Source organism: Lynx canadensis, chromosome A2 (genome assembly GCF_007474595.2).
Source record: "Lynx canadensis isolate LIC74 chromosome A2, mLynCan4.pri.v2, whole genome shotgun sequence".
In the NCBI taxonomy this organism is placed as follows: Eukaryota; Metazoa; Chordata; class Mammalia; order Carnivora; family Felidae; genus Lynx; species Lynx canadensis.
In genome coordinates, this window is record NC_044304.2 from 76,604,203 (window position 1) to 76,621,558 (window position 17,356).

The 17,356-nt window shown below is 37.1% G+C and overlaps 1 protein-coding gene across 1 annotated transcript; it reads right to left on the reverse strand.

The window, feature by feature from the left end:
- Positions 1-417: 417 nt before the first annotated feature.
- DUS4L (dihydrouridine synthase 4 like) lies at positions 418-17,318 on the reverse strand. Its single transcript, XM_030307772.1, has 7 exons — positions 17,155-17,318; positions 11,976-12,112; positions 7,384-7,505; positions 4,126-4,243; positions 2,951-3,073; positions 1,948-2,174; positions 418-1,154 (listed from the first exon to the last, which is right to left on the reverse strand). Exons 2-7 carry the CDS (start codon positions 12,089-12,091, stop codon positions 907-909), a joined length of 954 nt encoding a protein of 317 aa, XP_030163632.1. The 5' UTR covers positions 12,092-12,112; positions 17,155-17,318; the 3' UTR covers positions 418-906.
- Between the last annotated feature and the right edge of the window lie 38 nt (positions 17,319-17,356).

Genomic DNA, 17,356 nt, shown 5'->3' on the forward strand with positions numbered 1-17,356 from the left:
ATTGGTTACCAAATTTTTTATACATAAGATGTGGGGGACTAAAACTAATTTTATCATGTTAAGTGCAGGTGTATTTACCAAGCTCTCTATCTTCTAAGGATCTAGAAGACTTGAAATGTAACAAAGTTAATGTCATTTAAAGAGTTTCATGGACCTTAGTTTTAAATTATAGAAAACATCACATGTAATTGAACTCAATTACACAATTTAAAAACAATACCAGTGTGTCACTCATGAATTAGGAAGTTCCAGTTTGATTTTCCAATTTGAATTGTTTTTTCATATTTATTTATTGAGAAAGAGAGAGAACATGAGTGAGGGAGGACAGAAAGAGAGAGACACAGAATCCCAAGCAGGCTCCAGGCTCTGAGCTGTCAACACAGAGCCCTACGCAGGGCTCAAACTCAAGAGCTGTGAGATCATGACCTGAGCCGAAGCCGGACGCTTGATCGACTGAGCCACCCAGATGCCCCTCCAATTTGAAAGTAATTCTATACTGAATTTATTACTTCTTTTCATTTTATATAGAAGTTGGTATTTGTTCTGTCACTTCTTTGCACTTATTATTTCCACTAAAATATACTTCACGTTAATTTATAGACACTATAGGAGTCATACTTTTAGTATTAAAATAAAAAGTTTTATTTATTTAAAAATGTTAAAAACACAATTCCTGTAGGAAAAAAATTCTGAGTTTTTTTTTTAATTCATGATAGGATTCAGAGCAATTATTTGTCAGTGGTTGAAAGGGTGACTAGTATGTCTGAACCTGGGGTCTTCTTTAAAATTAAGTTTTGGTTCCACCCTATAGATCTATTGAATCACACTCTCGTAGGATGGGGTCTAAGACTGACTTAGTATATATTATTTTAATATATATAAATTATTTCAATTTAGGAAGTCCAATCAAATCCCATAATGGTCTGTAAGGTAATCTAAGACTGCTGATGTGCTTGACAAAGCGTTAAATACTCTTTTTTCCTGCCTTGAGGTTATCTTTTCCATCATGTACATTAAATGTTGATGGAAACACATATAAGGAGTTCCAAGTTCAAGAGCAATGTCAACCCAGTCCCAGATGCATTTCAGTGGGGTTTCTTCATATCCAGCAAACATGGCCGGGTTTGCTAAGAGTCCTCTTGCAACCATCACACCTATGAATTAAAGCACATCACATTTGTCCACACATGAAGAACTCATGGTTATGAGGTCAAACCTAATGAAACAAACTGAGAATACTGAAAAATAAAGTATTATTACAAGGTTTCTCAATACCCATATATTAGTCTAATTAAATTATAAAACAATTTTATATGTTTGTAAGTCAAGAACGTTTGAACGTGCTTATAAGAAATAAAAAAAATCTTTTTTAAGACTTTTATATTAAACGATTAGTCTCTAGGGTTTTTTTTGGGGGGGTGGTTAATCCGGATTGTCATAAATTGGGTATGCTTAAAGTTAGGTTTATCTGCATTCTCCCATCTAGCAATAGTTATCACAGGCCTTGGTATGCCAATAATTTAAGGGGGTAATAAAACTATGTCGTTGTATGTGCCTTTGGCTCCTATAACAACTTGGTGTTCACTAATTCTCATTTCGATTCCAGATGTTCTATTTTATTAAAAGGCTATCTTCCAGATAGCCTTAACTGGTCACTCATTGGATACGATGGTGGCAGAAAAGTAACTGACTTAATTTACCCCAGTTAAAACAATCTACTGTTTCTAAGTAGAAGAGTTAATAAGTGATTTAGCTTAAATCAGTACAACAGGAAAATATGGCTCCATTTTATGGGCCTAGCATGCTTCTGCTGTGCGATTCTGCTATTACGGCTCCATTTTAAAGACAAATAATGAAAACTCACATTAACATTACTCTCCTATGCCTACTTTTTTTTTTTTTTTTTTGGTAATTAAAAGACAAAAAGCTCAGGTACTTGTTTCTTACCATCTGTCCCAGTAATATGCCACACATTTTCTGCTTCTTTTAAGCTTCTGATATCTCCATTAGCAATTACAGGTATAGACATATTTTCCTTAATTATTTTAATGGCCTCATAGTGAACTGGCTGATGTCTTTCTTCAACAGTTCTTCCATGGACTGTAATCCAAGAAACTCCTGTTGCCTCAGCCTTTCGACAAAGATCTACAGTTCTTGTAAGGTCATCATGGATCCTATAATTTCAAAATTAAATCAGTCTATTGACAGAACACAAATCTTAATGCTAAAACTAATACGCTAGATAAAAGATTTCATCTGATACATTATTTAGTTAGCTTTGTTATATTATCACTACCTGCTACTATTAGAAAGGCTTTGTTCAGAGATCAGTTCCCACTTTAGACCTCAAATTTAGCTATTTCACTATTGGCAACAATAGGATGACAAATAAATTTTACCTTACCTACTCCTTCCCCCTTTTAGCTTTGATAACTGAAAAAGTCATCCAAGACTGTCATGGAGGAATTGGAAGATGGTACCCTAATATCTGCTGTGTATGCTCCAAACCACAAGTGGGAGAATAGAATACATTATTATGAAATGTTCTTAACTTTTCACCAAAAGACTGATTCCTGCCTTATTTTCTTTTCATTGTGAAATTTTCGTGCAAATATTATTACTGTTTTTTCTATTCTTGGTACCAGGAATGTTTCTTAGCATTATTAATTAAGCAGTATGTGAAAAAAATTGACAGTTTCTTCTAAGGGAAAGTTTTTAATAATAAAGGGAAGTTTTATTTTCTATTAAAAAATACAAAAAGGAAGTTGTTCTCTTTATAAATAAAAATTATGGTACACATTCATTTACTAAATGTCCTGTTTCAACACTTTCATACATAAACTACCAATTTATTAAGGATGGATACCCCTATACTCTTAGACAAAAGGAATATATTTTTATTTTCTAAGTAATGGACTATCTTGTTAATAGTTTGAAATATTGTCTTTACCTTATTTTAATAGATACTGAAAATCTGGGATTTTCCACTTGATTTCTTACTTGTTTCACCATATCTCGAACAACCTCTGGCTTGTTTATTAAGCAAGCTCCATAACCTTCTGCCATTGCCCACCTTTATAAAGCAGACATATCAAATGAACTGTAAATAGCTGGAAGAGAAGACAGAATTCTAAAAGCACTGTAAATGCATCTATTTCTCTACCTTAGCAACCTGGAATGGAATCAGATTTTTATAATTCATAGATCCAACATTTTAAAGTGGATCAATATGAGATAAGGAAAGCATGTTCCCAGATCAAAAAGTACTTAGGAAAAATGGTTTTCATTGGCAAGTGAGAAAATTAAATTAAAATTCATTCAACCAAAACAGACTTAGGTATTTGTAATTAATTGCAATTACTTTAGATTTTTAAAATTCCAAATTTGATGTTTATTATACATAACAAGACATTTTATTAATCTTAATAATAGAAAGATATTTTTGGCTGACAGCATTCCAGTACCACTAAACAGCTTATTTAACTCTCCTAATGAGTATACAAATATGTCTAATCTGGTTTGGATTATGATGTACTTAAAACCTTGATTTTATTCTTTGGACACATTTTGAATTATTGACAGATAGTCTAATACAGTGCCAAGAACACAGGGATATTGTTGTCAAATTAAGCATCGCATCAATACCCAGTTAGACTCAACCAAATAACTATGGTATAGAAAGGAAAGGTAATTATAAGAAGGTATTCTTATAGAGCAAATTAATTAGGAGAAAACAAGTGGCCATCTCTCAAATCATAGAATCATAGTTTCTTGTTTGACGTGGCAGTAAAAATTCATGTTAGGGAGGACCATAAATGTTCAAGTCTTATATAACTACTTATGGATGATGTTCGAGGCAGACCTACACATAGAAAAAATTCTAGTGTGAGGTGAGACAAAACTTATCAAAGGTCTATATATTGTTTAAGGCATCAGAAAATACCTTTGCATATATATGTTCCTAAATTATCTTCCTTTATTTTTTCTTCTTATTTGGAGCTCAAGTGCTTTAACTCTATTTTCTTTACTTTCTAATTCTTGGAAAATTGGAGACATAGTTTACCATGTTCACATAGTTTTTTTCTAATTTTTTTTGAAAATTCTTCAAACTTCTTTGAGCTTTACCTCTGAGGGCAACCACAGTTAATGTCTATTCCATTCGCGTAAGGGCAGACTATACGAGCAGCATCAGATAAAAGTCTTGCATCATTAGCAGCAAACTGAACAATCAATGGGCAATCACCTGATAAAACAAATAGCTCAACATCAAAATTCACAGAAATGTGCACGCGCATGCACACACACACACACCACCAAACTCTTCATGTTTGTACGGAATAACATAACTACATTTAGCCTAAAAAGCATTTGTTGAAACAAGATAGCATTAAACTAATTTTAAACATTTTAAATTAAAAGTAATTTACATTTAGTACAAATTCAAACAGTATAAAATTTGATAAAATGAAAACTATAACACTCTTGACAAACATCCCATTTCCAAAGGTGAGGATTAGTTAATTGTATTCCAGAACAATTTTACGTATACCTGTAAAATTTAAACAAACGTGAACATGCTATACACATTTCTATGCCTACTTTTTTTTAATCCCCTAATGTATCTGGGAGCTGTACTTAGACCTATTTTCTTTTTAGTAGCATATTCTTCTGTATGGATGAACCATACAGTGTTCTTCTATATTGTTTTTCATTTGTGGCTTTTGCAAACAATGCTATGATGAGAACCTATTACATACATGCTACTCTGAGTATATTCATTGGGTAAATTCCCATGAATGTAACTGCTGGATAGGCATCTAACATTTTGATAGACATTACAAAGTTTTCTTTCAAAAGAGTTTAACAATATAGATGCACAATGCTATGGATGAAAGTTCTTGTTTCCTTACAAACATAGTCTACATTGTATAAACAACAGTGTGTATTTTTTTTTGTAGATTCTTTCTACATAGTCTTTGTCTATTTTTCTACGTGTAATTTTTCTTTTCATTGTTCCGCATTTTCTTTAAAAATTTTTTTTTGGTTTATTTATTTATGAGAGAGAGACATCATGAGTGGGGGAGGGGCACAGAGAGAGGGAGACACAGAATCCAAAGGAGGCTCCAGGCTCTGAGCTGTCAGCACAAGTCCGATGCAGGGCTCGAACTCAGAAACCATGAGATCATGACCTGAGCTGAAGTTGGATGCTTAACTGAACTGACTGAGCCACCAAGGAGCCCCTTTTGTTCCTCATTTTTCAATTATTCTTTTATAAAACAAAAGAAATCAGCTCTAAAATTATGAGTATCTATTGTAAAAATTATAAATATCTTCCCCAGGTTTTGGTTTGTCTGAGTACGTGCATGCTCCTTTCTTACATATAAAAGTTTACGTTTTAATATAGCAAATGTGTTAGATCTTTTCCTAGGTTTTAAAGGACATATTTTTATCATCTTTTTTTGGGTTAGTGTTATAAACTCTGCATTAATGTATTTTAATTTTTCTAAAGTTCTTTTGAGGACTACCTATATGAGATTCACTGAGTGTTTGACAAAATGCAGATTTCTGAGTGTCACCCTTGTTCCACTGATTTGGAATTTTTTTTTTTTAACATTTATTTTTGAGATACAGAGAGAGACAGAGCATGAGTAGGGACCTAACTGACTGATCCACGCAGGCGCCGCCCACTGATTTGGAATTTCTATGGCAATTCACTGATTTACAGGACTATTACAAGATAGGAGAATTTGCTTTTCCCTGAGGATATAGGATGTTTTTCTTTTTATAACTCAGAGAGAGTTATAGAATTTCAATTTAATAATTGTTTATTGGTCTAATATATTTTCAACACAGGGCTAGAAGCTAAGGATACAAATCAATGAGAGATAATTTCAGACTTCATGGAGCCCATAGTCTAGTGGATGAGATACAGGCCTACAAAGAGGAAATTGTAATACAGTAGGATTAAGTACAACACAAAGTCTGTATTTAACAGAGGACAAGAGTGGAGGGTGATCAGGCAAGCTGCTTGGCCAAAAATTTGAGAGCTGGATTAAGAAGCATGTAGTGTCGTTTGCCAGACAGCTCTGGATCTGGGGGACAGGCATGGCTGAGAAAAGGATATTCTAGGTAGAGAAGTATGAGAGGATGGGGCATATTCAGGGACTTAAGTTAGTATTTTTAAAGAATAAAGTTGGTGGGATGTGGAGAGAAACTAATGGAACATAAAGCTGCAAAGGTGTATTCAGAGGCTGGATCATGTGGAATGTTATACATTATTCACAGGTGTCAGGATTTTTTTTTAAAGTAATCTCTACCCACCTAACCTGGGGCTCAGACTCACCACCCTGAGATCAGGAGTCCATACTCTACCAATAGGGCCAGCCAAACACCCTGACAGGCACTGGAATTTTACTCTTTAGGCCACTGGTTGTTAATCTTTACTCAGGATCACCTGGAGGGCTTTTTAAAAAAGATTGCTGGACCACATACCCAGAATTTCTGATTCAGTGGGCCTGGGGCTTTTCTTTTCTTTCTTTCTTTATTCTTCTTTCTTTCCTTCCTTTTCTTTTCTTTTCTTTTTTCTTTTCTTCTCTCTCTCTCTTTCTTTAAGTAGGCTCCATGCTGGAGCTTGAACTCATGACCCTGAGATCAAGACCTGAGCTGACACCAAGAGCTGAAAGCTCAGTAGACTGAACCACCCAGGTACCCCGGAAATTTCTATTTCTAACAAGTTTCCAAATGATGCTGATGCTGCTGGTGTGGGCCATTACTCTTTGAGAACCACTGCTTTAGGCCACTGAGAGGTCTAAGAAGGATTTGAAGCAGGATAGAGATGTGATCAAATTTACATTCTACAAAGGTCACTTTGGGCTATTTGGAGGTTGGTTTGGAATGGGGCAAGACTGGAGGCAGTGAAATAGGAACCTAATAGCTCAACTGAGAGAATGGGGCCCTAAGGAAGGTTGACCTCACACTTAGATATATTGTCCATAGTTTACAAGACACTGAATAAAAACATACTTAAAAAACTAAAAGATTTAAAAATAAAATCTCTGAATTGTGTTGTTTCTGATTAGACAAGATTTTTTACTTTTTAAGTCTTATAAAGTCAGCAAACTCTGGGTTTCACATACCTTGTTTTTTTTTTTTTTTTTTAATTTTTTTTTTTTAACGTTTATTTATTTTTGAGACAGAGAGAGACAGAGTATGAACAGGGGAGGGGCAGAGAGAGAGGGAGACACAGAACCAGAAGCAGGCTCCAGGCTCTGAGCCATCAGCCCAGAGCCCGACGCGGGGGCTCAAACTCACAGACCGCGAGATTGTGACCTAAACTGAAGTCGGACGCTTAACCGACTGAACCACCCAGGCGCCCCCACATACCTTGGTTTGTAGTAAATTCGCTGTCTCTGGCTTTTATAGATTTGACAAAATCAGCAGCAACTATCATTGGTGTATAACACAGATCACAACTGTATCTTCTTACTAGTGTTCTAAAAGCCAACCTGTGAGCATACAAGACTATAATTAGGCATTTTGAAAACACCATAATCATATGTACGCCCAAATTTAATTTAATTATTAAATATTTATTAGAAGAAAGTTCTGCCTTTAAAGGATAGAATAGATATACTTTTCCCCATTCTTGCTGTGAAAAAGAAAGCCGAAGTTGGAGTCATTTGCCCCCCATGACAGCAAACCAAAACTTACAGTTTCAACCTATCCCAGGAATGTGACCTTTTAAAAGTTAACCTGAAATTGCTTGATCAGCAATAGTAAGGTAATCTCTATGATAAACAAACAAACAAACAAACAATGCTGTTGTTCCCTTCCCCAAAGATTGGCCTGAACCAATCCTTTCTCTTCTTTTGCTAATAACTTCTTGTTCCACCCTCCTTCCCGTAAAAACCTCCCATTTGGTACAACTCCACGGAGCACCTCCTACTTGTTAAGCGGGATGCTGTCTGATTCATGAACTGCTTAATAAAGCCAGTGAGAGCTTCAAATTTACTCAGTTGAAATTTTTTTAACACTGCTCAGTATATTATATATAAAACAAATATTAGAAAACTCCGAAAGGTGGAGAGAAGACAGCAGACAGGCTAATAACCATGGGACCTGAGGAAAACAGTGGTAAGTTCTCTGGGTTTCCTTTTGGCCTCAAATATCCCAGATTTGGACTTGAAGAAGCTGGCAACCTGGAAATACCAACGAGTGCAGACAAAAAGAGCCCCACAAAAGTCGGCTCTCTCTAACCAAAGGACTAGGAAATGGGGAAGCCTAGCAAGACAGAACAATTTTAGAGAATGATGGCTCTACTCCAGCCAAACACCAGAGACAAAGCCGTGGCCCCACCTCTAGAAGCAAAGGTTGAGCGGAGAGCTTAGACTTTTACCTCTCCAAGGCTGTGCAGTAAGATGCTCCAACACCCCTCCTTCCATAGTGTGTCAGAGAAGGCCAGGTAGGGAGCTGGACTTCAATACTTTCTGGCAGGTAACTTTAACTTTCTCCCTTCCCAGTCTCAAGTAGTATCAAAGGATGCTAAGTGAAGGGGCTATGCCTTTCAACGTAGCAGAGCAGTTATCAAGCTCCCCTCTTCACGGTGAGCTGGAACTCTGACACCACCCCTCAACCTCAGCAATAATGACACTTTGTCCCCAGAGTGTCAAAGGAGACCAAATAGGGAATCTGGACTTCTACTTTCATACCACAGTAATGAGGTAGTGCTTTCTTATTCCTTTCCTGCTATAGTGATGTTGGGGAAAAAAAAAAGTTAAAACAGAAGGTTCGATATTCAGAATCAATCTATATAATCTACCACATTAAAAGGCTAAAAGAGGGGCGCCTGGGTGGCGCAGTCGGTTAAGCGTCCGACTTCAGCCAGGTCACGATCTCGCGGTCTGTGAGTTCGAGCCCCGCGTCAGGCTCTGGGCTGATTGCTCGGAGCCTGGAGCCTGTTTCCGATGCTGTGTCTCCCTCTCTCTCTGCCCCTCCCCCGTTCATGCTCTGTTTCTCTCTGTCCCAAAAAAAATAAATAAAAAAACGTTGAAAAAAAAATTAAAAAAAAAAAAAGGCTAAAAGAAAAATCACATGATTATATCAATCAATGCAGAAAAAGCATTTGACAAAATAATATTCATGATTAAATAAAAACCCTCAGGAAAACAGGAATAGAAAGGCACTTTCTCAACTTGATAAAGAGCATCCACAAAACCTCCTACTGCTAGCATACTTAAAGGTGAAAAATAGAACAAATATCCTCTTGATCAAGAACAAGGCAGGGGCACCTGGGTGGCTCAGTCGATTAAGCATCTGACTTTGGCTCAGGTCGTAATTTCGCAGTTTGTGAGTTCAAGTCCCGTATTGGGCTCTGTGCTGACAGCTCAGAGCCTGGAGCCTGCTTTGGATTCTGTGTCTCCCTCTCTCTCTCTCTCTCTCTGCCCCTCCCCTGCTCATGCTCGGTCTTTCTCTCAAAAATAAATAAACAAGAAAAAAAATTTAAAAAAATTCTTCTGGGAATTCCAGCAAGATATTTTTTAGATAAAGACAAGATCATATTGAAATTTATTTGGAAAGGCAAAGGAACTAGAATAGCTAAAACAATATTGAGGAAGACATATAAATGGGAGGAATCAGTCTACCCAACTTTTATTAATTAAATGGCTACAGTAATCAAGATTGTGTAGTATTGGTGGAGAAACAGACACATAGATCATAGAATAGAATAGGGAATGCAGATAAAAAACACATGACTTTTTTTTTTTTCAAATTTGAGAGAGCAAGAGAGGAGAGAGAGAGAGAGAGAATCCTAAGCAGGCTGTATGTCATGCTCAGCGTGGAAGCGGACATGGGGCTTGATTTCACAACCCTGGGATGATGACCTGAGCCAAAATCAAGAGAAGGAGGCTCAAATGACTGAGCCACCCAGATGCTCCTGCCCAAATGATTTTTGATAAAGATGCAAAAAAAATTTAATACTGGAAAGAAAGCCTTTCACCAAATGTTGCTGAAGCAATTAGACATCCACAGGTAAAGAAACAAAACAAAAAATACCCCAAAAAACTCAACAAAACAACCCTAAACCTAAGCCTCACACTTATAAAAAATTAAGTAAAAATCGATTATGGACTTAAATGTAAAACAAAAAAACAAGACTCTGGGGAAAAAAACTAGGAGAAAATCTTTAGGATCAAGAGCTACACAAAGTTTTCTTACATTTGACATCAAAAGCACAATTTTCAAAAGGAAAAACTGATAAATTAGACTAAATTATTAAAAAAAAAACTTTTGCTCTGCAAAAGACTCTGTTAAGAGGATGAAAAGACAAGCTACATACTGGAAGAAAATATTTGCAAATCACATATCTGACACAGTAACAGTATCTAGAATATATCTAGAATATATAGATAACTCTCAAACCTCAGTAGTAAACAAAAACTCAACAACAAAAACCTGATATAAAAATGGACAAAAGGCTTGAGTAGACATTTCTCTGAAGAAGATATATATATATATATATATATATATATGGCCAATAATCACGTGAAAAAGTGCTAAACATCATTAGGGAAATATAAAACTACGGTAGGATACTTCAGATCCATTAGGATGGCTACAGTAAAAATAAATAAATGATAGAAGAATTGGTGAGGATGTTGAGGAATCAGAATTCTTATATACTGCTGGTGGGAATGTAAAAATGAAAAACAATACAGCAGTTCCTTAAAAAACTGAAAATAGAATTGTCATATGATCCAGCACTCTCTTCTGGGCATATACCCAAAAGACCTGAAAGACATATTTATACATCCATGTTCACAGCAATATTATTTGCAATAGCCAAAAGATGGAAGCAACCCAAGCATGCATCAATGCATATATAAAATGTAGTATATGCATACAATGGAATTGTATTCATCCTTAAAAAAAGAATGAAATTCTGATATATGCCAACATGGATGAACCTTTAGGATATTATGCTAAGTGAGATAAGGCAGTCTCAGAAAAAGAACTATTGTATGATTCCACTTATATGAGGTACCTAGAGTAGTCAAATTCAAAGAGAGATAAAGTAGAATGATGGTTGCCAGGGGATGGGGGGGCGGGTGGGGGAAATAAAGAGCTATTGTTTACTGGATGTAGAGTTTCAGTTTTTTTAAATGAAGAGTTTTATGACAATGTGTATGCATTTAATATCACTGAATTGTAAACTTATAAATGTTTAAAATGGTAAATTTTAAGTTGAATTTACCACAATTGAAAAAAATTTTAAAGACTGACTCAGTAGTAAAAAAGCAAACAATCCTATTAGACTATTGGCCAAAGACATAAAGAAACATTTCTTTAGCAATATACAGATGGTAAGTTGACACAGGAAAACATTTTCAACATCACTACCTGTAAGGGAAATGGATATTAAAACCATAGTGAGATATCACTACACACCTATCATATGGCTAAAATAAAAAGTATGGTGAGGATTATTAAAAGTTGGTGAGGATGAGGAAAAACTAGATCCCTCATACGCTGTTGATGGAAGTGTGAAACAGGATAGACACTCTGGAAAATTTGGCAGTTTCTTAAAAAACTAAACATATAGTTACCCCATGACCCCCAGCAATGTAGTTGTAGGGATTTGTCTCAGACATAAAGTCTTATATTCAAACAAAAACCTCTGTATGAATGTTTATATTTACTTAATATTCTTTTATCTAATATTCACTATATGTTTATAGGTGGGAGTTACAAGCACTATCTTTATCTATAGATATAAAAAGTGAGGTTTGAAGGGGTTAATTGTTTACTTGGGGCCCCACACATAACAGGTAAACGATAACACCAGCACCCAAGCCTAGATCATGATTTCAAAGCTAGGTGTTTGATGATCCTAATGTGGTGGGGTGGTCTTAACTTTAAAAGTCAGAGCATAAGAAGGAAATCAAATCTTAGTTCTTTAACCATTTAATAATACTTACTTTGAATACCGAACCATTGGAGCACAGACTTTCACCAGCTGCCCAGAATGAAACATTTCTATTGGATCTCTTTTTCTTTCTTGACATATTGTGTTTCGTATGCAGTCACTCTTCATGAATATAGATCTGTCTCAAATCTGAAAGACAGTTTGCATAGAGAAAAATTACTTTCATTAGATGAATTCCCATCATTTTAACAATTTCAATTGCCAAGAATACATATTTTTCGTCAGGCTTGTGGGCTCAGGAATCTTTTTAGCTTCTTTTCACACTATCAAATAGGATACTACAGAATCCTGTCTCTGTAAGTCACTGACAGTTTTTAGTACACTATGAAATCATCACGTTTATATATTCAGTACAAATTATGCTTGTTCGTGTCAAACACTAACAATTTCAAGTTCTATACTTAACACACTAAAGTAACATTTTCTGCTCAAATTAATAAATGCTCAAGATGTGGAAAAATACCATGGTTTTTCATGTACCATTTTAAATTTCCCATGTTGCTTTGTTTGGTATTACAAACCAGAAAAAAATTTAATTTGAATAATTTCATATGTATATGCCTGGGACTTTGGAATACCTTGTTTTATACGGGAAAGCTAAATGGCATTAACTGAACAACTTTAAGTAGTGTTTCAAAAGATTTACTGGTCTGTTTGAGGTTTATTCTTATTCACAAATCCTATTCTGAATCAGAAGGCAAACCAACCTTTACTAAAAAAAAATTAAATGTGGTATCATCTAGCCAAAATTTCAATTATAATCAGATAATTCCATAGTAAATCACTTTTATACCCAAAGAGGTACAAGTGATTAAATTAGGTAGTTCATAAGTGTTTCTAAAGTTGTTATATCTAAAATCCTATCATTATATAGTGTTGGCTGCTTTCCATATTTCAGTTTCTGGCCTTAATTACTTAGCAACAGATATGGGCAAACTTTAGGAAGGTCTAACTGTTCAACCAGAAAATATAGCTAATCCAGAAAATACTGTTATAATCTAAATAATTTCAGTTTTTTTTAATGTGTTATTTTTTTTTTCTTTTAAATTTTTTTTAACGTTTTATTTATTTTTGAGACAGAGAGAGACAGAGCATGAACGGGGGAGGGGCAGAGAGAGGGGGAGACACAGAATGGAAGCAGGCTCCAGGCTCTGAGCCATCAGCCCAGAGCCTGACGCGGGGCTCGAACTCCCAGACCGCGAGATCGTGACCTGGCTGAAGTCGTACGCTTAACCGACTGCGCCACCCAGGCGCCCCGAATGTGTATTTATTTTTGTGAGAGAGAGAGAGAGAGAGAGAGAGAGCAGGAGGTGGGGGGGAAGGGCAGAGAGCAAGGGAGACACTGAATCTGAAGCAGGCTCCAGGCTCTGAGCTGTCAGCACAGAGTCCAATGCAGGGCTTGAACCCACAAACTGTGAGATCATGATCTGAACCAAAGTCAGATGCTCAACTGACTGAGCCACCGAGGTGCCCCTCAATTTCTTGAGGTAGAATGTATAGTTAAAATAAACTTACTGATCACTGCTCAGTCTGACTTAACAAAGTTACTAGCTTATCTCTTTTTTAAAAATAAAAATTACGATTAGAACAATGTAGGCCCACACACACAGGTAAAACATAAGCAACAAAAAGGCAGTTCCTTTTTATGAACATCTTCTCTCTTGCATTTCATATCCAGGTTATGCCACCCCTGCTCATTCAAGTCAGAAACCTGGGGCTTATCATCCTTTGCTTCTTCATCTCCCACAAGTGTGTCAACCAAGTAGTACTTTCAATTAAATCTTGAGCATATCTTCACTGCCCAGTCTGTGTACTTATAGTCTCCCATCTTGATAACTCTGATAATCTCCTCTGAATCCCAGATAGAGTTGATCTTACTTACCCACTGCACCCTAGGCTCTCCTGTTATCATAGGCACTTGTAATTACTTTTTATTTATTTTGAAAGAGAGAGAGAGAGAGAGAGAGAGAGCGTGAGCGAGGGGCAGAGTGAGATGGAGAGAGAGAATCTCAAGCAGGCACTATGCTGTCAGTGCAGAGTCTGACCTGGGATTCATTTCATGAACTGTGAGACCATGACCTGAGCCAAAATCAAGAGTTGGATCCTTAACCAACTGAGCCACCCAGGGGCCCCAGCACTTGTAATTACTTTTATAGAGCATAGTATTAACACGTCAGTTTCTTCTCCAGTTTTTGAGGGCATGGACATGTATTGATTCATTTAACAAGTATTAAGCTCCTGCTACATGCTGGGAAAATAAATGAAAATACATTTCCCGTGTCCTTAAAAATGTATGACATACTTACACAAAATAACAGTTCTGATACATATGCTTAGACACAATTTAACTGTTGTGGGAATAATTGTCTAGAGAAAGCAGGGGAGTCACCAACAGTGGCAGAGGGAAAACTTGAGCTGACATATGTGGGAGATGGGGGATTGTCCTGTTATAGAGAGCAACACACATAGAACCACAGAGGCTTGAAAATGCTTGATGTTTTCAGTGAACCATTAGTAGTCGTGTTATTTGATCAGACTAGAGAGGAAGTGAGGTTTAGATAATCATGGGCCTTATATTCCCTTATATTAATATTTTTTTAGATTTTATACTGTAGGGTCTTGTTTCTAAACCATTTTTCCACCTCCACGGGTGATTTTTCGTACGTGCTCAACATGTTAATATGTGCATGAGATACTTCCATACACAGCAATTATTTTTTTACAGGCTGTACGTCTCTCCTTGTATTATTTGTCAATGAAACATTTTAACAGGAAAATGACATGATTTCTGATTTAGAAAGATTTCACTGGATGGGGTAGGGCTTTTGGCAAAATATGAGAAAGGAGGCTATTGTAGTAAGCCAGGCCAAATGCATAATGAATGTCTGACCTGGGACTCTAGGAATAAGAAAAGAGAACACACTCAGGAGCTATTTAGAAATAAAAATAAACTGGCAAGATAGTTAGGAGGTGGAAATCACTTCAGGACAGTGAATGTTACATAGTATGAGAGAATTCTAGGATGATGTGTACAATTTGGCTTTTGAGGCTAGATGGATGGCAATTCCAATTAATGAGACAGAAAACCAGAAGGAGGAATAGGTTTTAGCAGGGAAACACGAGTTCATATTTGGGCACACTGAACTTGAGGTGCTCATGGGATTTCCAGATGGTGATGCCTCAAAACTTTATACAGATATAGCTCAGGAAAAAGCTAGGGATATAGACTGAGGGTCGTAAACCTTTAGGTGATAAGTTAAAACTAAAAACATAGACAAAATACTTGAGGGTGTCGTATCTTGCAAGAAATCCTTAGAAGCACCAACATTTAAGTAAAAGAGAAAAAGAATAATGCAAAAGGAGACAGAGAGATGAATTCTGGAGCTGGCAAGAATAAACCTGAAGAGTGATATTCAAAAACTGAAGAGAGGGGAGAGTATTAAGGAGGGTGGGGATAAGCATCTTAAACATCACAGAAAAGTAAAGCCTAAAAACCATCTAATAGGAGCTAAAGTCATTAGTGACTTTAGCAAGAACAATTTCATTCTCACTCATACTTGGTAGTTCCAGCACATGGCACAAAGACCTCCTTCACTACTTGCTGAATGAATAAACCAGTAGTTTTCAACCTTGGTTGTACATTAGAGTAATCTGGGGAGGTTTTTAAAAAATTTCTTTAATGTTTATTTATTTTTGAGAAAGAGAGAGAGAGAGGGAGAGAGAGGGCACAAGCAGGGGAGGGGCAGAGGGAGAGACACAGAATCCGAAGCAGGCTCCAGGCACTGAGCTGTCAGCACAAAGCCGGAGTAGGGCTTGAACTCATGAACTGTAAGGTCATGACCAGACCTGAAGTTAGAAGCTTAACCAAGTGAGCCACCCAGATGCTCCTATCTGTGGAGCTTTTAAGAATCAGGATGCTCATACCATACCCCAGATCAATTAGATGTGAATCTCTGGGCTTAGGATGCAGGTACAAGTGGGTTTTTAAAGCTCTCCAGGTGATTTCAATGTGTAGTTAGCTCAATAAACAAATCCATAAACTACAAAGCACCCGGTACAATTGTTCACAGGGGTTTCTGCTTTACTTATGAGCTCCTTTGGGACAGGATAGGAATTGGGTCTTGTTTGAAAACTCATGCAGGTGTGTATAGGTGGGACTCAAAACTCTTCCCTTAATGAACGAGTATTATGTAACTTTTCTAGAATCTTCCAACGTAAAAGCCAAGGAAAGAAAAAGAACTCATAATTCAAAGAGAATACTTATTCATCAACATTAAAGAATACTTAAAAATTTTGTGTATTATGGATAATGAAATTTAATGTGAGTCTGAGCACCCCGCCCTTGACAATTCATGTGACCTCCATTCAGAACCAACAATTCTAGTCAGACCGTGACTGAGACGAAAAACATCAGAGAAAAACCTGAGACAAAGAGAAAACATAAGGCAGTATATTAAGAGACTTGCTCACCTGAGTGGTTATGAGTATTAAATGCACAAAGTATTGTTATAGCACCTTTTTGAAATACTGTTAGAATCGAGAGAATCATGTAGCTCTGGAATAAGGAAAAACTGGTTCCCTGTGTACAGAGAAAGTTATATTAGTCTTTTTATGTAGAAATGCATAACCTTCTTGCACAAGTGTGGTTAGCCTATTATCAGTATTCATCTTGGGAGAAATCTAAATGAATAATGCAGATATATTAGCAGAGAAGATAACGGTAATTAACTTAATCTGACAACTTCAATACTGATAGTTAAGATTTGGAAAACCCATCAGTCTGCAACAGGAAAAAGTTTGGTATCACTCATAGCATGTGGCTGAAACGGAGAGGAAGAGGAAGAAAAAGCTTAAGTTCACGGGAGGGCAGAAACGGAGTCTGTCTTTTCTTGGCTCAGTCTTCCTTCTTCACCGACCTTTGGCTCTTCCTAACTCCTCACTACTCATTTCAGGCAAGCTTCCTTCCTAAGCTTTCCCTCCAGCCTTTACCCCAGGACAGCGCGCCAAGCCGTGTGACACATAAGGCTGGGAGTTACTAACTCCCCCAGCTGTGCTTGTGGAGTGCAAGAGAAACTCCCAGAAACCTCCGCTCTTCTGTCCAGCCTCCACCGAGAGGCCCCGGTTGTTAGGTTAAATACTTGCATACGCTACAGCAAGGTTCCGGAGCCCACCTTTTCTTCAATCGGGGGAACGATGCCAGCCCCAGGAGTGCGACGAGAGAAGGCGCGCGGCGCCAACCCCGTGGCCTCGGCTTCCCTCGCGCGCCGGGCCTTGGGTGCCCGCCAGCTCCGTGACCCACGCTGCTCGCAGCCGGTGTTCGTCCAGCTGCGGCCGCTTAGCTGATTCTCCAAGCCAGCCAAGAGCCGCGGGCCG